This window comes from Zingiber officinale, chromosome 4B, assembly GCF_018446385.1.
Source record: "Zingiber officinale cultivar Zhangliang chromosome 4B, Zo_v1.1, whole genome shotgun sequence".
Taxonomy (NCBI): Eukaryota; Viridiplantae; Streptophyta; class Magnoliopsida; order Zingiberales; family Zingiberaceae; genus Zingiber; species Zingiber officinale.
Genome location: NC_055993.1, coordinates 140,244,095 through 140,266,394, shown reverse-complemented (window position 1 = coordinate 140,266,394; position 22,300 = coordinate 140,244,095). Strand labels below are relative to the sequence as shown.

The window sequence follows — 22,300 nt, the reverse complement described above, 5'->3', positions numbered from 1 at the left end:
GATCCTTCTGCTGTGGCCGATTTCGTTCGCCATTGCCGCGGCCGAGGCCGCCGGAAGACTACCTCAGCGATCTCCCCAGTCCTCTTCTTCCTCCTCACCCGCGACTCCCTCCGCACCTCCGCCCTCGCTTGCCGATGGCGTCGTGTCGCATTCCGACTATTTCAAGCGGACCTCTAGGTTACCAGCTGGCGTCGACTCGTTGCTACTCTTGCTCTATCGGGCGTCTTCGACTCGCCTCCGACTGCAGGTTGATTCGTCCCCGACGTGGATCGCCGCTGCAACTGGATCGACTACGGTCCCACTCCGGAGTCTGTCCATTTGGCCATCGCTCGTGGCAGTCAGTCCCCGACCTTCCTCAGTCAATACACTTTCACTCATGATTTCGAAGGAGTGGTTGGCAAGGCTGTTCTCTTGCTCGCCTGATTTGGAAAATTAACATTAAACTCAGGATTTCGGTTGATCAATATCAGAAACTCGGACGTTTAAAGCTGAAATCCGATGTTCGTCTGGAACAGTTGTATGTTGGCCTCTGTTCAGTTGCAGAGCCTTTTGGAACACTATCTTCATTACTTGTCTCTTTATAGCAAGGTATATTGTTATCTTTTTCTTGTTTAACGATAATTAGATTGTAAACTACAAAATATTAGGGAAAAAAAATCCAAAATGGTATAACTCATTAACCTTTTCCAGGTGAGCTTAAGATTTTTTAATGCAAAATGACAATGGTCATCAATGCATAGTATAGTAGATTGGAATTTGAATCCTAAATGTGTGTTAGCTCGGTATGTGTACTTGTAGGACATTAAATTAAGCACAATGTTCATCGATGGAAGATATTTATATCAATTACAGAGTAGTTAATTTTTTGTCTTTATGGAAAAAGAATCTACACGACCACTATACCTAAAGGGATGATGAAAATGGTCATAAATGGATAATATATTGGAAAAAGAATTCATGTGGACAAAGAATCCTCAATGTAAATTATGTGTGCGTGCACATGCTTATCAGCATAATGTTATAGGGATTGGTTACTATGGGGCGATAGTAGAAAAAAGGGGCAAAAACAAGAGTAGATATAGAGAGAAAGGGACATGGACGAAGGGATATAAATTTTTATTTTTGCTTGCTAATTTTATATTACATGTCTATCTAAAAAAAAATACATCTTAGTCATGGTGAGAATCTAATTGCCTGGTCATCTTCTGTTGTTGGTTTCTTGGAATTGGTTCCTTGTTGGGACTATTTCTTTCTTGCTTGATCGAGGATGAAGCCTCTCTTGATGATAGCACATGAGCATGCAGAATGGCAAAAACATAGAGAGAAAGTATAACAATAGTGTTTGTGTTATTCAATGCCGAACCTTATCGGCATTTCCAGGGAAGCTTACTCCATGTATCTGGTTTTTGCTTGTGTTTACAAAATAGTGTTGTTGGTAGCAGAGAGATGCCATTGGTTGTTTAGATTGCAAGACTATATTGTCAATTGCTTTTCAATGCCAATTAATGTTCAATTACAGAATAATTTGATAAGACATCTTATTAATATTCACCATAAATAACCAACATGTTAAATAGGAGTTAATATCATATTTTGGTCTAGCTTTTTTCATAGTGATTTTAGATCGTTTGTGAATCTGTGATATATAAAGTTTTCAATACGACTGTTGTTTTTTTCCTAGTTAATTCAGTGTTTTTCTTTTCTTTCTCAGTTATAGCTTATGCTTACTCCAGAAAGTTTACCAGTTCTTTACAAATTGTTGAAGTTGGAGATCCATCCACTTCTGGTCACAATTCCAACAGTTTGGAAGTGCTATTTTCTCTTCTTCAGTGCACACCGAATATATTTTCACTCATTTTAATTGAAAATGGACAGGCGTGAGATCAGTCATCATATGTACATTGATTTTGAAGCAATGACAATATTTTGATTTGATTTGATTTGATTTATCTCTTCTTATGATTTAAATTTCAGGGACCATATGGAAGAGAAATCAATTAGTGGAGGAATTTATTGAATATTGTGCCCATCAAAGGTTTAGATCATCTTAAGAAAAGTTTCTGCTAGAAACAAAACTACAAGAATTCAATCAGCCATTTTGGAGATATTATTGGAGAGAGTTCAAGCATGGGATGAAGTAGTGGTGACTACACATAGGGATGGGTTTGCCCATATATATATATATATAACATTTGAAGCTTTGTCATACTAGCAGATTATATACTGTATATAAAAGCACATGAACTGTGATGTTATCAACATTGCACATAATGTTTTATGAACTTAGCTCATGCTTTCCATTTGGTGCCATTGTATGGCATCTAATGGTGTAAGGCTGTTTGGGATTGAGTAAAAGGGCCTCTTGATTTTTTTTCATGGGCGCCGTCAAGTGTCATGAATTCCAATGTTGTTCTGGCCCCTGAAAATGTGTAGGAGAGTATTCTTAAGGTGAGTATTCTTTTTATTTCAATTATTAATGCATGGTTAAGATGGGATTTTATTGTTATGATGCTATATTAGCTTTCAATCACTCTCAATTATTTTTGTGATGCAGAAAGGGATTAAAATCTCTCAGAGGAATGGGTGTGTCAACTACAGCCTCCTCTGCAATATATTCAACAGGGTCGCTACTACTGGGATGTTGTAGCATAGTTCAACTATAGGGCCATCTGATTCAATCAGTGCTATCTGCTGTTCAAGTTTTTATCTAATTTAGTTGCCCTTTCGAGAGGTTTGTAACATTACATCATAGAGTACTCTCTTTGAGTAATGTAATAGTTGATGTTCTTGTTGTACAGGATGTGCAGTGAAAGGAGACTTTGGCGTCAAGCTTTCTGCTTAATTATCAGCGGACGAGTGATCTATCTGCCGAGGTTAAAGGATTACAGATGCAGCATTCCTTTTGTGTTCTGAAAGGACACAATAGGATTGTTACAGTTAAGTCGTATGCAATAGATTTGTTACAATTCAGGTGTGCTATATTTGTGTGATGTTTGTGTTGCGTGTGTTTGCAAGATTGTTAATTGCAGTTGGACACTGATAACTGCAAGTTTATAATAGAGAAAAATGTGGATTAGCTCATGGAATGCCCTTCGAAGGTGAACTTTCGACCTCTATGATAGGATATTTCCTGAATAAACAAGTTAAGAGTAAAATAAAAGCATGCTTCTTCTTGGAGCATAACACTAACTCATTCCTACTGCGATTGTTTTTTATTCACATGTCACAGTTGTTCACTATTGTTGCTAAGGTTGGCTTGTGCTGGTGGAGAACCTAAACAATTGTATCACTTGTTCGGGATGAAGACAAGTACATTATTGGAAAGAACTCGAGCATCACCAAGGTACATTCTTAAATCAACTTAAGCATGTTGGGTTCATAATCTCCATTACTCTTCTTGCTCCATCTTCATCTGCAAAATTATATTGTTTACACCTCCTCTCACATGGTTAAAGTCAAAGGCATTTCATAATTTAGAATAATTAATCATCTTTGATTCATAAAAATTACAGAGAAAAAAGAAGAAGATTCTTAAATGGATCTCCTTATCCTATAGCTGGAGCCTTTGATCATTGAACTTGGCCTTGTCTCTCTTACTAATCGACATCAATCATATTTAAGATATTCTCTTTTGTGATTATCTTAAAATTTAATCGTGTCATGTCTTAGTTACTATACTTAATTCGTGGTCATAACTTCTAATTGCATCCCTAACAATTGGATATTGAATTGTCACCATCTGCATTATATATAAAGCTATTTCAGATTTATTTTGACAACTCTTTATTACCTCGAGATATTTATTTCTTTAATAAAAAGTTTGTCATATTTTTGGAGACCCCTCCAGTAGTTGTCAGATGATGAAGCCAAGACGTAGACGCTGCATGCCTTTGTCTTCGTATAATTGCATTACGTTGACTGCTGAAATATGAAAAATTCGTACAAAATTCCAAATACAAAACAAAAAAATCTACTCCAACTACTCAACAAGGTAGAATCACAGTGAAAATAAAATAAATAAATAAAATAAACAAACTAACAAAAGAGCCTCATGCACGTTCTCTTCCAAATTATTCATCAACAGCTCAAGTATATATGACTCCTTATGTACACAAACTCACAGGCCCTAAAAATTACCAATCTTTCTTCTTCTTTTGTCTTTTTTTTTCCCCCTCTCTTAATCCTTCAATAGTAATAATTATTATTATTATTATTATTCATTTTGGATGCCAAGAATTCAAGCATCTAATGGTGCCATTGAGGTACTCTGACCACTTGAGGTCCTCTGGCTCACCTTCAATGTGGATTTCAGCTCCTTTGTTTGGAAGCAGCAACTGATCTGACCATGGAAACATGCCACTGATTTCCATTAGAGGACTGTTGTAGCTCTGCATCTCCCTTTAAGACTCTTTAAAAGGCATGTTCGACCAACACTTGATACATAACTTTCCTACGAGCTTCCATGATCATCCTAGTGTGCCGTCTTTGTGATACTATTGTGTTGCAACTCTGCTACGCTCGACTACTACAGACGAACCAACACTGACACTCGAGGCCAAAGTTTACAAGATTAAATTTGCAGATGGAGGTGCCTTTAATACTCTTTAAAAGGCTTGTTTGACCAACACTTGATACATAACTTTCCTACCACCTTTAAATACTGGTAGAGAATTTAATAGATTGTTCATTGATAAGTCCGAGAGACATGGATTTGAAGTAGGAGCCGCTAAAGACTTTGAACCAAATAACTGACCTTGTATTCTTTCACTTGTTTTATTGTTTCTATTTTCCGCTATGCACTCACATTTTTATGAAATAAAAAATAATTAAGTTTTTAAAATTAACATGATTCGATCCTACAATTATCACCCTCAAAATTTTTTACAAAGAAACCTTGGAGTCTATTTTCTTTCTTTTTGTTAGATGATCTAATAATTTTCTGATTGGAATAACTCACCATTCCTGAGGAAAATCTGTGACTATCCGAATGAAATTCTTGCTTGCGAAGACAAAGTCATGATAAATGACAAATGCTGGCCTTGACGACAAACAAGTTGTAGGATGGAGGTCAACTACCTGTACAAAAAAAGACGACGAGCAATAATTCATGGAATTGACGATAACATGAGTATAAAGCAGAATGAATAATGCATTACATGGTGTCCTTTTATTGTTACATAGCTGTCTGAATCATCGAGCTTCGCGACCTGCATGAAATAACCTGCTAGCAATGCCCTTCCAATGTCATTGTAAATGTTGGAGCTGTTCGAATTTGGGCTGCACTGTGTAAGATTAAGCTTATCCATGATCAACTTGAGTTGATTCCTGACATTGTCAGCAGCTTTGAGCACTGCCTGACTGATAAACTTACTTTTACACCATGCAGAATTTCCATCTGCAAATTATGCTTTGTAAATTATACTGTGAGCACAGGCATATACATATAAAAATACAACTTACTGTTTAATTTGTATGCACTGTAAACATTGAGAAGACTAAGGTGATCGCCATTCATATGCATGAACGTTGCCTTAGCTTTATCAGCAGCCTCCTGGCATTCGATGGGCCGTAGGAAGCAATTCGATACTGATATGAAATTTCAAGAAAGAATAGGAAAGTAAAATTTTAGTTCGAGCATTTCCTAGATTTGGTGCACAGTGGCTGGCTTTTGCTTCAATAGGAAGAGTTGAAAGTTTGAGCAAACAAGATGTCATTTTTAGATTTCTTTTATCGAATATACAGTGAATCTATTTGGCAAAGTATTAAAAATGTCAATATCACCACTTGAAACAACAAATCTGCAGTGAAATTAGAAGACTGCAACAAGCTAGGCATAGATGGCATACTGTAGCTTAAGAGAGAGTGTTAGATTAAAAAAAAATGAGTATAATCTAGTCTAGAACCTACCTAGCCTTGTGCCTATGTTAAGTTATTATCAGTAATTTAGAGAAAATTAGTCATCTTAAAGGATTTTATTTTGAGTCTATAAATACATGTAATTATTCTCTATAAGATACAATGCTGTGATATTTCATAAATTTTACACCTTGTCTAACACTGTAAATGAAATAAGCAACATCATTTCAATCACATTTCAAATTAACATAAATTACACACACAGCATATGAAAAATCTGAAATGATAAATAGAATTTACCTAAATTCTATCTCTTAATACTAAAGAAAAGCATAAGAGATTTAAGGAAAAGCACATATGGAATTTGTCTTGCACCTGACAGCATAGCAGCAATCGAAAGAATCTCATTAGAGCAGCAAAACTTTGGACTTTCAATGAGCATCTTTGCCATTTGAGGATCCAAAGGAAACTCACTCATGAGCTCTCCCAATTTGGTCACACTACCCTCATCATCCAAAGCACCTAAGCATTTCAAGGTATCAACAGCTTGCAGAACTGTTTCAGCAGGAGGAGGGTCCATCAAATCAAGTTTGAGTAAATCCTGAAATCCAAGCTTTCTAAGCTGAAGGATAGAACCAGCAAGGTTTGCTCGGAGAATCTCTGGGGAATCTTGAGGCTGATTTCTCCCCAAAAAAGTCTTGGAATAAAGTCGAAAGCATTTCCCTCCAGCTGACCTTCTTGCACATCCTGCCCTCCTTTGTGCACTTGCTTTTGATATTGGTAAAATCAGCAAGGACTCGACATGACGATCTGCATTGTAAACCTTTTTCTTCGTGTACCCACAATCGATAGAGTAAACAATGCCATCAATTGACAATGAAGATTCTGCAATTTCCGTTGACACTATAACTTTCCTTCCAACAAGGCTTGGTGGATGTTGGATCACACCATCGATTGGCGGCGATAGTTTTTTTGTTGCAGGTGGAGCCGCCTTGAAGACCTTCTTCTGCATATCAACAGGCATAGATGAATCAAGAGCGATGACCTTGACAGGTCCAATTCTGTCTCCCAAGTCCATGATTAGCTTTTCAATTTTCCAGCAGCATCTCTCTAACTCCTCCTTCCCAGTAAGGAACACAATTATGTCACCGGTTGGTTCAGATACAATAATCTGAGAAACAATCTCTACTGCTTCGTCCACATAGTCCCTCACTGGATCCTGTGAATGAATAATCTCTAGAGGATGAAGCGATGGAAGTGGTTGTACAATTCGGGAACCCTTGAAGTAATCTTTTAACTTTTTCAATTCATCCTGAGTACTCATGAGCACGAGTTTAAGGTCGCTTCGGGATTTTGATTTGAACAAATCCTTGAAGTAAGCAAGAAGTATATCAGTGGCTAGGGTCCTCAAGTGCACCTCATCTAGAATTACCACTCTGTAACTTTGTAGCATTCGATCGTACATTGCCTCTCTTAGAAGCACACCATCTGTTAAGTACCTAAACAAATTCACATCTCCAAAATAAGACTAGAACCATGTTGCATAAACAGAGAGAATGTATCCATGAACCAGTGCCTAGACAAAACCTTACTTCAAAGTGGTCTTTGGTCCACTGCAGTCTTCAAAAAGCACCGAGTACCCCACTTCCTCTCCCAACTTCACGTCCATCTCTTGAGCAACTCGACGGGACAGGGCCGATGCTACTAGACGGCGAGGTTGAGCGCAGACAACCTTCTTCCCTTTTCTTGCATATCCTGCCTCAATGACAAATTGTGGAATCTGCCGCCCCGACAATCCAAATAAAACATTAGAAACAATCAAGAATTGAATCCCTACATCCATCCAATCATATGTAACTTCATCTTCCTAGTTCACATATAATCATGCAACACTACTAATACCGTATACCGATCGAAGAAGACGATGTCAAGAACTTCGACTGAAGTTTGCGAACCGTACCCTTTTTAGTTTTTATAAGAAAAAGAGAGGGTGGATGACCTGGGTGGATTTTCCGGATCCTGGCGGGGCGGCGACGATGACGACCTGGTTCTTGGCTAGCGCGTCGAGGAACTTGGTCCGGTCGGCCCACACGGGAAGATTCTTCCGCCGCTGAAGGAGCTTGTGATAGCGCCGGGAGAAGGGCGATCCCGTCGCCGGGTTCACCTCCGTCGCCTCTTCATCCGCCATCGCCGGATCCGCGATCGGGGAGGAGGAAGAATAATAAGGAGGCGAAGCGTCGGATCACTTTCCAGTAAAGCAAGACCAGTACAAAGCTTCGATGGGAAGAAATAATTAAAATGCGCACTTGTGACTAAAATACTCCTCTCTCTCTCTCTCTCTCTCTCCTCCATCAAATCGAATAATTTGGCAGAAAATGAGAAGAGCGGTCTTTGTATGAATATATATATATTTTTAAAATGTGCATCATTTTTAAAAATTATAAAAAAAATAACATAATTTATAATTTAAATATTCAAATATTTATATCTCCGCGACTGTTTGACTGAAGTCGTAAAGGTACTCAGGTCTAAATAAGGTTTTTTTTAAAAATGTTTTAATATGTTAGATCAATATTATAAAATTTTATTAAAATATCTTTAATGATTAAAATTTTAAATAATTTTTTTATTCAATTTATAACATATAATTATATAAATTTACCCGTTACATCAATTTCAAGATAAAAGAAAAGAATATGTTTAAATTTTCATAACTGTTGTTAAATTATAAAACTCAAATCTCATTTTTACAATAGCTTAAATTTTTGTTATTTAATTTTCTTTTATTTCATAAAGCTCTCGCAAACCTTGTAGAGTTTGAATTTTTTTTTTTTTAAATGACAATAAAAAGGTTGACATAAATCAAATTCATTGTAGCTTTACATCCATCTGAGTAACATATGGCCACATCTTCTATGTTTCAAGAAAGAAAAATAATTTGTAGAGATAAAAATCTTAAAAAAAAATTTAAAGGTAGACATGTAAAATAATAGATCTATAAAAGTGAAAATAATAAATCATGAATTTATACGTCTATCCTTGAATTTTTCTTTAAAATTTTAAATAATTTCTATAAAGCGAATTAATATTATTAGGATTAATCAATGTAGAAAAAAAACATACTCCTCCAGTGGTCACTTACAAAACTCATTTAATGGGGTTCTTGGACTAAGGAAGGTCTTTCAAAGATCGATAAATTCGGTGGTAACCGAATTAATTTTTTAAACTTAAAAATATTAAAATATTTTTAAAGAAACTTAATTGATTTAATAAAAAATATATTTAATTCTTTTTTAAAAATAATATTATTAATAAAAAATAGTATAATCAATTTATTTGATTTACAAAATTTATAATTAAACCAAACTCTCTGAAGAGTTTTGCCGTGAGAGCTTATCTTAATCATACAACTAATCAGGGTATAGTATGAGTATGTTTTCCATATTTCAAGATACGACATGAAACTCGAGGCCTGAAATTTTGGAATCAAATTTTAGAGTTAGCGGGGCGTAAATACCTATAACTTATGTAAATTCATCTTACCTGCCACTTGTCTTTTCAATCATCATAATTTATCTCTTTTTTGTTGATCTGAAACAAGCTAATAAGGACACTATGAGCGAACATATTCATTTTTTTTACCACGAGATATGACGTTCTATCCTAATCTTCAATATCACATCTCCTTGCCACTCAACAGATGATTGCTTCTGGGCTTGGGCTGATAGAATTATTGGATTATGAGCATGTCTTGCAAAAGGATTTTCTTAATAAACTCCTCAAGTTACCACTTGCCGGGTTCATTTAATCATTGTAATAAAAAATAATTACGTCCGAATCTCATTCTTTACCTAAATTATATATATATAAAATAAATCATAGAGAATTTAGTGTAACAGTTTTTGCTTCTGCCCTATATGAAGGCCCTTTTACTTTTAGAGTACTTGGAGGGAAATTTAAATTCATTCTAAGTGATTGGGGATTAGAAGGCTTATTTTCTCGTGGTTAACCAGTTAATTTAAAATTACTTTATAATGATTTTAAAAAATATATATTTAAAACTAATTTTTTTTAAAGAATGTTGTATGATATTAAAGGTTTAGATTTATCTTTAAAATTTAAAATTTTAAAAGAAATAATAAATCCAAATTAAAAACCACACAAAATTAAATTCTTTTCTAAATATATAAATACCTTATAAAATACTACTGGCAATATATAATTTTAGGAGAAATAAATTTTTTAAAATTAAAATTAATAAAATCTTATTTAAATCTTATAGGAAAATAGCTAAAAAAAATTATTTTAGATTGGATTTTCGGATTCAGGTTGATCGGATTCAGATGTAAAGATTTCGGATTAAATTCAAGTTTAGATCGAATCCGAATTATATTTTAAAAAAATGAAGCTTTTGATTTGACGGAACAAAGACGATAACGATGGGAGTAGACACAAAGAATTTAAAGGTCCTAATTAAAATTGATTAACCAAACGTTTTTTTAACCGTCCTAATTTTACCTTAAAATTGATTAACTGAGTTATTTTAAAAAAAAAATTAGAAAAAATATATTAGAACTTTTAAATAAAAACTTAATTGGTTCAATAAAATATTTATTTTTTAAATTTTTTATTATTAATAAAAAATCAGTTTAGTTAATTTGTAAAACTTAAAAAAAATATTTTTAAAACAATTTCCGGATAAATAAATTAAACCGAATTGCCACATAGAAAAAGTTGAAGTTAGCAATCTCAAAAGGGCACGCTAGAAAAAGTTGAAGAGAGTGAATTAGTAAAGGACTGATATTCTTAATAAAATAGATAATTAATTTCCTAGTTTCTTTTTTTTTGTGGGTCCTAATAATAACTATTTTTTCACCTCGGCAAAGCCTTCGTTCCCGGCGAGCATCCCGTACTTATCTTTCCTGGTGAAGGCGGTGCACTCAAACCCTAGCAATCTTCCGATCTCCGTCTGCAAATGGTTCGCCATGTCGCGGCTGCTGCACTCCCTGCCGGCGATCGTTCCGGTGAAGACGCGGTCCATGAACTCCAAGACGTAACTGGGGATGGGGTTCAGGAGGAAGTAGAGCGGGTCGAGGCTCTTGAGGCGGCCGGTTGTGCTGGTACCGTAGAACATGGAGACGGCAGTTTCGATGGCGACGGGAGCCACGTCGGTGTTGACCTCTGCGAAGAGGGGGCTGAAGCGAAGCAGATAGGGCTCGCGGCAGGTGGTGCCCTCGGGGCAGACCACGAGGGTTTCGCCGCGGTCGACGAGGTCGCGCATGAGTCGGAGGTCCTCGTCGCGGTTGCGCGTGAGGCGGACGGTGCGGATCGGGGAGATCCACTCGGTGACGCGGCTGATGCTGTAGGTGACGGCGGTGACGGGGCGGCCGATGGCGGCGGAGATGCAGAGGGGGTCGAGGAGGGTGCGGTGGTTGCAAATAAAGAGTCGGGCGTGGGAGTCCAGTGAGACTGGCTCGCCGGAGGAGGAGATGATGACCCGATTGTGCATGCCGAGGAAGGCGACGAGAGGGACGGAGAGGGCGTAGGGCAGGAGGATGAAGACGACGGCGCGGATGACCGCGAGCGGGAGGGCGAAAGGGAGCCAAAAGAACATGGCAGCAGCCGATGAGGCGACGGGCTTGAAGGCGAGCCGGCCATCGTGGAACACCACCGGCTTCGGGTACTTGCACGGCGGCAGCGCTCGCCACCGCCGCTTCTCCGCGGTGCTCACGAAATAAACTTCCTGTCGATTTTAACCCCCCAAAAATAATAATTTAATTGACCTCACGGTGTTTTTTTTAAAAAAATAAATAAATAAATAAAAGAATATTTTTTCAAATACAAAAGTCGACCTCGCAATGAGCAAAGACGTTGCGATGAATCCCGAAGCTGCCACTGCCTCCCAAACCCACCACCGCCTCCTTCCGCTGCTTTTCCTTCCCGAACCACGCCGCCACCGGGATCTCCTCTTCTGCCGACTTCATCCACCCGGTGTAGTATCCCGCTACCACCCTCATCTCCCTCGCCACCACCTTCTCCGCCCCCAAATACTCCTTGGCGAATGGCTCGACCATCACCGTCGGCATGCAGCTCACCGCCACCCGCCTCTTCGCCTTGCTCACCACCTCCCACCCCTCCTCCCCGACATCCTCCATCAAGAACTTGGGCAGCACCGCCCTCCCCGCCCTCATCCCCTTCTCCCTCAGGCCGCAGAACGTCACCATTGCCATCATCCGCAGCGCCGCCTCCTTCCCGAGGCAGCAGATCGCCGGGTACAGGATCAGCAGCAGCATCGCCCTCATCAGTCCCCCGCTCTCCACCGCCACCAGCATGAAGTAAGGGAAGGTGGATCTGTCCCTTAGCACCGCTTCCTCCACGTCGAACACTACGGTTTGGTCCCGCAGCTTCTCCGTCGGAGGGTACCTCTGCGCCTTCCCATGGTTCGCATAAAAAGCCCGGAGTCTTCTCGCCAGGAACCGGTAGAACAGATGGAGGCTCTTGAAGGTCTTCGAGGTCATGTTGGTGCTTGATCGGGGCTTCGCTGCTGCCTTTTTTACTTCGCTATTTATAGACACGCCACTAATGGTCCGGTAGTGTGCACTGTGCAGTGCAAGTATTCGATGAAAGTTCTGAAAAGCGGATCCTTCATTGTTGCAGCGTTGGCTATGCCCCACCGTGGGCGGCTTGGAGGCCATACACTTGGGGGATGGATGGATGGATTGTGAAGGGAGCATTAATGCCATTGAGAATCTCTCTGGTCAGCAGCACTTCAGAGGTATGGATCTGAATCAAAGCATTTGGTTGTTTGTTCCCTTCAATTTATGTGGCAAGGAATTTTGGATAAGAGTGGCGCAGTTTTGGTGTATCAACTAGATTAAATCATGTCAATTCTGTGTGGTCCGACATTATTTCTATGAAATAGAATGCATCTTCATCCATGGCATATGTCTGCATAGGCCAATAAAGGGTGTCCCATGAAATTCAAACAGGCTCCAGCTCTTATTGAGTTGAAGTTTCAAACCAAATGGTCATAAATTGATTTTCAGTAGATGAACCAGGTGGCTCGAACTGGGAATTATATACCAGAGTATGCTTAATGAGACTTTAGACTAGGATTGCGTTTTTTTAGCTCTTTACTTGATCCTTAATTACACTATCAATAATCTGTTACTCTGCCGACCCCAGACGAGTAATTGTTGAAGATATTTTAGTTGTTTTATGTTCAACCTCATCTAAGAATTCCTTGACAGTAATCTGAACATGAGAGATATATGAATTCATGATTTTTTTTTGTCAATGTTGTATGCATGCACATCTTCTTGAAGGTGTCATTTTCATCAAAATAAATGAGCTAATTAAACTGATCTGTGAGAATTACTCGACGGAAGCCATTATGCATCTAGGATCTTTCTTATAAAAAAATAATTTGAGGCTAGAAAACTTGCAGCTGTTTTGTTTGGTGTATTAATTGCCTTCTTGAGTCAATCATTATATCTTACTTTGAATGTTTCCATGCACCTCCCCAAAACTCCCATCTTTTATGAGTTTTTTGAACGTGATTGTAGTGTTCCAATAGTCCAAGTCAACACCAGTTTTGTAATAGTTAAGCTTTAATAGTGTAGCTTCAACAGGATGATAGAGGAAGATCAAAGAACCTCAACTGCAATCTAGACTTTTAGGCATCACCAAGATCAAGAACAGGATCCTTGTGCGAACGGCCGACGTCCTCTATCACTTATCCGAGTTATATGTTATCCTATAGGTGAACAGCAGAAGAAGAATAAGATATGGACTCCTGCACCAATCATGTGAGCTTCCTACTCTTTTCATGCCTGTCGTATGATTTCACCAATCTCATCAATTAATTGTTTATCATCCTCATGGATGTTTTTGTCCACATGTCACAAATTAAAACACACAATATAGTTAACCAGTAGTGTGTGAACACGTATGTTTTGGCATACACAATCATATACATAAATTAAAACATGGAATCGGCAAAATCATCACGCTAAAATGAAACATTGATGTGGAAACTTAAGTTATATTTCTTGTAATATTGAAGAGTTTAGACTTTATATACATTTGTCACCTTTCCAGATTTTACTCAAATGTAGAATCCTTCTGTCTACTTGTTCCTCCACAAAGATAATTAGAATCAGTTCATGAATTTTCTAATTTTGATTTGAATACGTAATCAAGCGTATTTAATATTTTCTCAGGACTTATTAACCTTTTACTGATTTTCAAGGCATATGATACTATAAATTTGAAAAAGATGAAACTATGTTCTCTATAACTATAAGCAAAAGTTAGGAATGACATATTGAGCAAAAGGTAATTAGCATAGCATGTCTGAAAGCATTAATAAAAATTAAAAGTCCTTCCCGCTGTAAAATTGACTGATATGAATAAGATGAGATAATTGTTATGAGTTGAGTCAAAAAATTCAAAGCAATTTTATAATTAAGCTTAATCAATTATTGTATACTTTGATCGTCCTTAAAGATAATTAACTTTGCATATGATAATTATACTTTTAGAAGTATAAAATAATCTTTTGCCATTTAATATTGGCTAAAAATGGAATTATTTATAGTCGGAACCTAAAATAAACAAATAGATGGTTTGCTTTGGGATAAAGAAAGTATTATTGTTAACTATTCCTTACCAACCAGACTTTAATGGCTACCTACCATTTTTATTATTATTCCCGGTTCATTTCATCTTCCCATTTGCAGTCTGATCTTCTGCAAATTTTTGTTCTAATTGCTCATTTTTTATGCCCGACCATATTGCAAATGTGAACTTTCTCTTAGTCATCCCTAAAAGTACAACCGTCTTCCAGCTCTCATTAAATTCTTTCAAATCAAATTTAAAGTTTGCTTATAGAAAGTAACATTTGAACCCTCAACTTAGTGACTATAACTGGAGAGTTATGGCGAGAATATTTCAATCACTTTGTGGACTATATTGAGTTGTTGTGCACAGATAGGATCTATGTCATTGATTATTGTCAGACTTTAGTATTGGTTGGTTTGCAGTCACACTTTAAATAAGTTAGATTTGCCGATCTAATTAATGACGGGAAGCTGTGGCATTGATTGATATCTTAGTACACAAAGACTTCAAGGATTTCCGTGCTAATCCATTGGTTCCTCAATATCAATTGTGAATAATCTAAGGGCTTACACTTTGTATGAGGTTAGGCAATGTCACATAAAGTAGAAACCTTTGCAGTTACATGTCATCAAGATCTATAAGCCATCTGCTTTCTTATTTCGACAAATCCAACAGACAGATTATCGTTGAGCTTATCTCTGTGACTGTCTTTGACACCTTATCATCATTTGCTTGATTACTTCTTTACTTTATCTTCCCCAAATCTTTTTCCGTGTCCTTGAAATTGCACACAACTGAGCAATTTCTGGCCAAGTGTAGTTATGTTATTTACAGCTTGATCTACCTATTTGCAAGCAACCAAACAACCCTTATATACATAACATCAGAAGTTATTAATATTCAATGCTAAAGTTTACACTCATGTAAAATATAGTTTTTTTTTTCTTTTGTAAATTGTAAATAGCTACTCCAAAGGGAAAATATGAAGCCTACACTTCTAGAGAGACCACATTAACTTGTGTCTTTTCCACAGTTGCACATTATTTTCTCAGATTCCCTTTAAATTATTTCAAGAAGTTAGGACTTAGGATGTTAGTGCTGTAGAAGGAAAGAGAAGTACATGATTTATATTGATCAAGCTGGCTTTTAGTATATAGTGTTGTCTCCAGTTTCCTTGTTCTTTCCTTGATTTCCCTCTATTTGCTTTATGCAAGTAAGACACCGAGGGTGGTCAGTTTACTTGGTTGGAGGATACGATGGGTGAAAGGAAGTCACACAAAAAAGGGTTTTATAATGATGGAGCTCCATATATAATGTCGTGAGTGTTTCTCTTCCCCCTAACTTTCATCCAAGTAAACACATTCTGAAATTAGCATACAATAGATGATTATAGAGTAAGATCGACTTGTAGGCAATCCTGTTTCCACCTGGTGTTCATATTTTTATCGGCTCAACATTTATGGCGTGCTTAGCTATGCATCTTTTTCTCACAATTATAGTTAGCCTATTCTTGTTCCTGCAAAATGATCTTGATTTTTTTGTGCTTTAATAGTCCACTGTGGGTTGATGGTTAAGTTAAACCAATCTTTAGTCTGCATATGAATATTTTAGTAGCATGCATTAATGAATTTTCATTTGTATACTTCTTACCAATTATTATACATCACCACCTCACAATTGTATATTAAAACATGTCTATTCTTTTGTGTATATTACGTTCAGTTCACGCCATAGTATTAAGTATACATGCATACTACATACATGAACTCACCGGGATCAGATGCAGGTTGTGATTTACATGGCTTGTTGGTGATGGACAAATTATGAACAGATATGAAGTTAGTTGGCGTTTCAATGCAACAATTGCCTTGGATTTAGGTGTTTTGCTTCCTATTTGACTTGCACACGATTGGCTTGTATTGGTTCAAGATGTGACAGAGTTGGCAAATGAGGGTCGCTTGAGATGGATAATTCTTCTAAGTATCTAATGATATGGCATTTTTTTTTATTGCCTTTTGTTGCTTAGAGGTATTTGATGCTCACATGAATGTTTTGCTTGGTTCAATATGTTATAAAAAAAAGGGCAGTCCGGTGCACGAAACTCCCACCATGTGGGGTCCTGGGGAAGGATCCATTGTACGCAGCTTTACCCTGCTTTTTGTAAGAGGCTGTTTCCAAGATTCGAACCCGTGTCTTTTTGGTCACATGACAACAACTTTACCGTTGCGTCAAGATTCTCCTTTTGGTTCAATATGTTATACAACTAACAAATCCCTTTTGGTTACCAGATGGTATGGAATTAAATCTCGTCTCATGAATCACTTGCCTCATCAGGCCTCATCTTTACCATTACCAAAATTATTTAGTGCGCACACATAGATTGAAGATGTGATACAGTTGATTGATGGTACCGCTTGGGATGCTTTCATCTCCTTGATTACCAGATGGTGAGTTATTCTAGCTTTTTCATTTCTAAACCAATGTAATAGTGTTTTGGCATGATGCTGACTATAATTAAATCTGAAGTTTACTTATATTTGATATCTAGCATTACTTTCTTACCCTTGTTTTGATGTTTATGGATTTCTGTCCTGTCTGTGAACATTGCATTAAGATGTTTTTGCATTCATGGTTTGACAGGTGGTCTAATCCATATAATGATTTGGTTCAATTGACCTTATTGATCAATCTATCTCGAGTAGTGGAATTTAGCATGGGGCTGGAGTGAGAAGTGAACCCAAGAGTGGTGGCTCAACAATCCTTTAAACCTGCAAGAAATCTATCTCAGGGGCCTTTGCGCGAGTCTTTTGATGCTCAAGTCAATTGAAGTTTGATAAAGCAAGTTCGAGCTTCAGAATTGGAGGTCAGGTGTGATTTCAAAAAAAACCCCACAACTAGACATCTCATGTACAAAATAGACATCGTGACCTAGACACCTGGATTACCAAAAAAAAAAGTACAAAAAAAAAACAAAGTCCAAAATTGTAAATCGATATATGTCTCCCATTGACAAATTTATTTTTCAAACTCTTCAAGCTCTATGTATGATCATAAGCACATTTTTAAGAGCTCGAGCAGTGAACACAACACATAACATGCTTCAAGATAGAAATTGTCCATTACCATCTCCTCTTTCCAATTGGATATTTTGAAGGATTGCTACCACACTTCATTTTATAACACTTCGAAAACACCCTTCAAAGGAAAGGGGAGAATTCTACTTAAATAGAAATTGTTGCACAATGTGGACATAGAGGAGGGAGGCGCCCAATAAGGGTGGGCATCTATTACCGTTGGCGTAATTAAATTCTAAGATTGAAAACAGTCTGCACTTCATTCATTTTTTTGTTGGTTTAAATTTTTCCTATCCATTAAATCACATCACTAGTCATATTTAAATAGATTATAATATTTTTTAGTTTATTGACCATTCTTTTCTTATTGGTTTCCCATCAGTTTTGTCTTTCACATACTATCTTAATTTATTCAGTAAGGGTGGGCATCCATAACCCAAACTAGTAAACTAAACTAGCATTTAGTCGGCATAATTAAATTCTAAGATTGAATACATTCAGTGCACTTCATTCATTTTTTTTTTGTTGGTATAAATTTTTCCTCTCCATTAAATCAGATCACTAGTCATATTTAAATAGATCATAATATTTTTTAGTTTATTGACCATTCTTTTCTTATTTGTTTCCCATCAGTTTTGTCTTTCATATACTAATCTTAATTTATTCATTCTAGCTCTTAAAATTTACTTAATTTTTTTTCCAGGTTGGTTTTAATTAAAAAAAAAGATCTCCTCTGCTATTTTTCTAACTCGACATTCACTTTGTGTACAATAAGGTTGGTGCTGTCTCAACTCAAGATGCTAATTTGAGTTCATCCATCATTCAGGTAACAGCCCTATTCACGTCACTTGTTTTCATTTCAAGTTTTAGTCCCCTTCATTTCTAAGTTATGTTTGTGAACAAGTAGATCCAAGAAAATGCCTCTGGAGAAAACCTTCTTCAATAGCTTCTCTTTCTAGTTTCATGTTGATGAAATTGATGGGGTTGAAAGAATCAGTCTGGAAAATTTTCACCCCATGTCACTTTCAGTTTTACATAATTCATTTTGATTGTAGGTTTCAATTCCCCTCCATTTCTTTGCATTATTTTCTTAGGCAACCAACAATGATGAGGGGAAGTAACTTCATCTCATATTGCTTTCATCTGTTCAAATTCTTTTTTGGTCTAATTTGGCACCCAAATTTTTTTTAAGACTATATTCATATATTTATTTTTTTTATATTGAAAAGCATTCATGTTAATCCTATTATTTATTCATTTATTAAAATTTTCTTTTCTGGAGCTCATTCCCTTCCCTTTATTTCTCTTCTTTGTCCCTTGAGGATCTAGAAGAAGGGCAATTAGACTTGCTGCTGTCACATATAAGATTTAAAGGGGATGCTTGTATTTACTGTAGACATTAATGGGGTGATTGACATATCCATTCAAATTGAATCGACTCAATTTTTTTAGGATTTTGAGTCAGAATTTGAAGATTAAAAAATATATTTGGATATACATTGGATTTTAAATTTTGTATAAAAATTATTTAATTATTGTATCACTCTATTGGTATTAATACAATAACTATATATATTATAAGTAAAACTAATAAAGGCTTGTATTCCATTAATACAAAGAATTTACTATATTTCTACTTGATTTTATAATCATAAAATTCAAACAAATAAAAAAATTCAAAGCTCTTAAATTAGAACTTTTTCTTAGTTTAAGTTCATATATATATATTTTAAATATAAATTTAAATAGTTATAAATAATTATATAAGAAGAATATTGAAGATTATTTTATGCAAATGATGAAGAATGTTTAATATTTATTTATTAGAGATAGTTCGAATTAACCTAAATGATAATATAGAAAATTTTAAAGTAAAACGAAATAAATCAAATTTTAAACTTTCATATTTAATGGTTGGGGACAACTCAATTTGATTTGCATTTGGTTTAATTTACATTTAAAAATAAAAATAGCATATGTGCTCAAATTTTAATATTAACAATTTATAAAATAATACATTGAATTTTATCATCTTTATATTATATACAAATTGTAAAATATCAAAATATTCTTTAATATTTTAAATTCTTATCACTTTAAACTTTATCTATTAACACTATTATTTAACAAAAATAATAATGAGGTGTGATCAATAATCCATTAGGTAAATTAATAGTATTAATAATTAAAATAATAATTATTAACACTATTTGTTTATGCTTCATGTTATTATGCCATGTTTTCGAAGTAATTAGATCCATGCTGATATGTCTTGTGTTTTTTCTGTTTGAGTTCTCCTGGTATTCATGCGGTTAGGAGAAAACTCAAGGCTTAACATATAAACCCTGTGATTGTAAACGTTTGCCATGCTTGTTTTTGGCGCTGATCTAGCTGCTCCTTTGAGAACTTTTTATTCTATTTGCACAAAGGCTTGATTCACACAGTGTGGGTATTCTGTCACAGTTCATTCCACCTCGTTTCAGTCCTGAGAGCTCTCTTTCAGAGATCTGTGAGCGATATCCCTGGATGCAGGATGGGGTGGGTGATTCTGGGCAGAATGTTGTCGCTATAATTCTTTTTAATAAGATCTTGGAAAGTTGGTTGAAACAGGATATGAGCAATCAATGAGGTTTAGCTACCAAAGATACTGAATTTACAGGTGAGTGAAGAATGGACCATAGCCACCCATCACTGGTCCAAGTCTTTCGGTATTTCTGGTCTTTGATTCATGAACCCTACTGCTGCAATAATCTGGATCAGCAAAGAACAACTAGTGACGGTCCTCTGAGCAACTAAAACTCAATCGTTAGTTTGAGAGCAAACTTGTTACAAATAATAGAATCCGTAGTCGATGTGAAATGTAATAGATTCTTGAAAAAGTAGGATAACACCATGCAAAATTACAAGACCAAGTACAATATTCTTCTGGTATCAATCTTGGCTTCCAAAACTTTGGCTTCCAAAGTGCTCCCATCTGATCTACCACCGAATCCATTGTAATCTTTGTATGATGTTAGCTTACTTTTCCAAGAATCCATTACATCTCACATCTACTACCGATTCCATTGTTTATAGGCAATCCTGTTTCCACCTTGTGTTCATATTTTTAGTGGGCTCAACATTTATAGTGTGCTTAGCTATGCATCTTTTTCTCATAACTATAATCAACCTATTCCACCTGCCAAATGATCTTGATTTTTTGTGCTCTAATAGTCCATTGTGGATTGATGGTTAAGTTTAACCAATCTTTAGTCTGCATGTGAATATCTTAGTAGCGTGCATTAATGATATTTTATTTGCACATTTATTAGCAATTATTATACATTATCATGTCACAATCGTATATTAAAACATCTCTATTCTCTTCAGCGTGTATGACGTTCAGTTTGCCATAGAATCGAGTATATATATGCAACATCCATCAACTCACGGAGGATCAGATGTTCAAAGTTGAATACATCTAGAGGATCATTCATTCATTTTTTTTTTTTGTCGGCTTAAATTTTTCCATTCCAATAAATCAGATCCCTAATAATATTTAGGGGGTGTTTGGTTGATGGGTTTGGAAATAAGGGAATGGAATGATAATAAATGATGGTATTTGGATTGTGGGTTTGGGAATGATAATTTGGGAATGATTTCTAGATTTATGGGAATCAACCAAATCCATATAACTAGGTGAGTTTCATTTCCATTCATATTTCTATTACACTTTACTATCAAATTCATACCCATAGTCATTCCCATCATTTAACCAAACGTCCTCTTAAATAGATTATAATTTGAGTCGATCCATCAGGCAGGTAATAGTCCTATTCACGTCATTTAGTTTTCATTTCAAGTGTTATGTTTGTGAACAAGTGGATGCAAGGAAATGCCTGAGGAGAAAAGCTTCTTCAGTAGATTTTCTTTGTAGTTTCGTGTCGATGAAAATGATGGGATTGAAAGAATCACTCGGGAAAATCTTCACCCCATTTCACTTTCAGTTTTACATAATTCATTTTGCATTATTTTCTTAGGCAACAATGATGAGGGGAGTAACTTCATCTCATATTGCTTTCATCCCATTATTTTGTCCAAAGAGGTTTTAAGAATATATTTTTTATATTGAAAAGCATTCATTTTGAAAACATTTAAAATTTTATGAAAAAGGTTTATTTATTTTTAAATTGTATTTTCTCTAATTCATTTCTTTTTCTTTGTTTTCTTCTTGATCTCTTGTGGTGCATCTAGAACAAGGACAATTAATGTGACAAAAAAAATAATAAAGATGATTCGTTCATCTCCAGTGTCCCTGTTAATTCATCTATAGGTCAACACGAAAGAGGTAAATTACGGATGACTATTAGTTATTAGTGCAGTAGCCAAGGCATGGAGGAAGACATGTCGAGTTTCGATTTCATGACCTAATGTGGTAACACTCCATGCCTCAACCATTGTATCATCCTGAGGGAACTAGAACAAGGACAATTAAAAAAAATTATAAACTCAGTTAGCCTTATTGATTAGCGTTGAGGTATCGATCTGGTCTCACGAAATTTTTCTACTGGCCACCAGGGTAAATCGGGAAAGCGAGCGACCAAGAAGCCCAACATTTTTTGATTGTGCGTCCTATTTGGAGGAAATTTTTTACAAATTTATTATAACTAGGGATGAATCATGGATGCTTGAGTGATAATTTGCATGTCTTATCGTTATACTATAGTCCAGGGGTAGAACAAGGATAATTAAGCTTGTTGTTATCCCTT

The 22,300-nt window shown here is 36.0% G+C and overlaps 2 protein-coding genes and 2 long non-coding RNA genes across 17 annotated transcripts; 2 read left to right on the top strand and 2 right to left on the bottom strand.

The window, feature by feature from the left end:
• The first annotated feature begins 15 nt into the window (after positions 1–15).
• Positions 16–4,343, top strand: LOC121977172. Of its 3 annotated transcripts, XR_006110765.1 has the most exons (6): positions 16–588; positions 1,712–1,877; positions 1,975–2,448; positions 2,555–2,731; positions 2,799–3,098; positions 3,230–4,343. It is a non-coding gene; the product is annotated as an uncharacterized LOC121977172 (long non-coding RNA). The 3 variants fall into 3 exon arrangements; XR_006110766.1 differs by lacking the exon at positions 1,712–1,877; XR_006110764.1 differs by having other exon boundaries at positions 1,712–2,448.
• Positions 4,344–4,851: 508 nt separating this feature from the next.
• On the bottom strand, positions 4,852–8,171 carry LOC121977171 (probable pre-mRNA-splicing factor ATP-dependent RNA helicase DEAH2). The gene is made up of 6 exons (XM_042529735.1): positions 7,856–8,171; positions 7,449–7,636; positions 6,232–7,355; positions 5,461–5,586; positions 5,157–5,395; positions 4,852–5,076 (listed from the first exon to the last, which is right to left on the bottom strand). Exons 1-6 carry the CDS (start codon positions 8,042–8,044, stop codon positions 4,954–4,956), a joined length of 1,989 nt encoding a protein of 662 aa, XP_042385669.1. The 5' UTR covers positions 8,045–8,171; the 3' UTR covers positions 4,852–4,953.
• Positions 8,172–10,612: 2,441 nt separating this feature from the next.
• On the bottom strand, positions 10,613–11,844 carry LOC121977168 (probable glycerol-3-phosphate acyltransferase 2). Its single transcript, XM_042529734.1, has 2 exons — positions 11,709–11,844; positions 10,613–11,599 (listed from the first exon to the last, which is right to left on the bottom strand). The coding sequence occupies exons 1-2, from the start codon at positions 11,838–11,840 to the stop codon at positions 10,721–10,723; spliced, it is 1,011 nt and encodes a 336-aa protein (XP_042385668.1). The 5' UTR covers positions 11,841–11,844; the 3' UTR covers positions 10,613–10,720.
• A 341-nt stretch (positions 11,845–12,185) lies between these two features.
• Positions 12,186–21,234, top strand: LOC121977169. 12 transcript variants are annotated; one of them, XR_006110756.1, is made up of 8 exons: positions 12,186–12,441; positions 12,514–12,631; positions 13,488–13,664; positions 15,697–15,796; positions 16,265–16,925; positions 17,119–17,346; positions 18,328–18,378; positions 20,922–21,234. It is a non-coding gene; the product is annotated as an uncharacterized LOC121977169 (long non-coding RNA). The 12 variants fall into 12 exon arrangements; XR_006110755.1 differs by having other exon boundaries at positions 15,693–15,796; XR_006110760.1 differs by having other exon boundaries at positions 15,693–16,458; positions 16,561–16,925.
• The last annotated feature ends 1,066 nt before the right edge of the window (positions 21,235–22,300 follow it).

Coding starts and splice junctions, on each gene's coding strand:
- LOC121977171 (XM_042529735.1), bottom strand. CDS start 8,044: ATGGCGGATGAAGAGGCGACGGAGGTGAACCCGGCGACGGGATCGCCC. Junction 5,396..5,460: donor CAGTGCATACAAATTAAACA/GTAAGTTGTATT, acceptor CATAATTTGCAG/ATGGAAATTCTGCATGGTGT. Junction 5,077..5,156: donor TAACAATAAAAGGACACCAT/GTAATGCATTAT, acceptor TTTTTTGTACAG/GTAGTTGACCTCCATCCTAC.
- LOC121977168 (XM_042529734.1), bottom strand. CDS start 11,840: ATGAAGTCGGCAGAAGAGGAGATCCCGGTGGCGGCGTGGTTCGGGAAG. Junction 11,600..11,708: donor ACGTCTTTGCTCATTGCGAG/GTCGACTTTTGT, acceptor TAAAATCGACAG/GAAGTTTATTTCGTGAGCAC.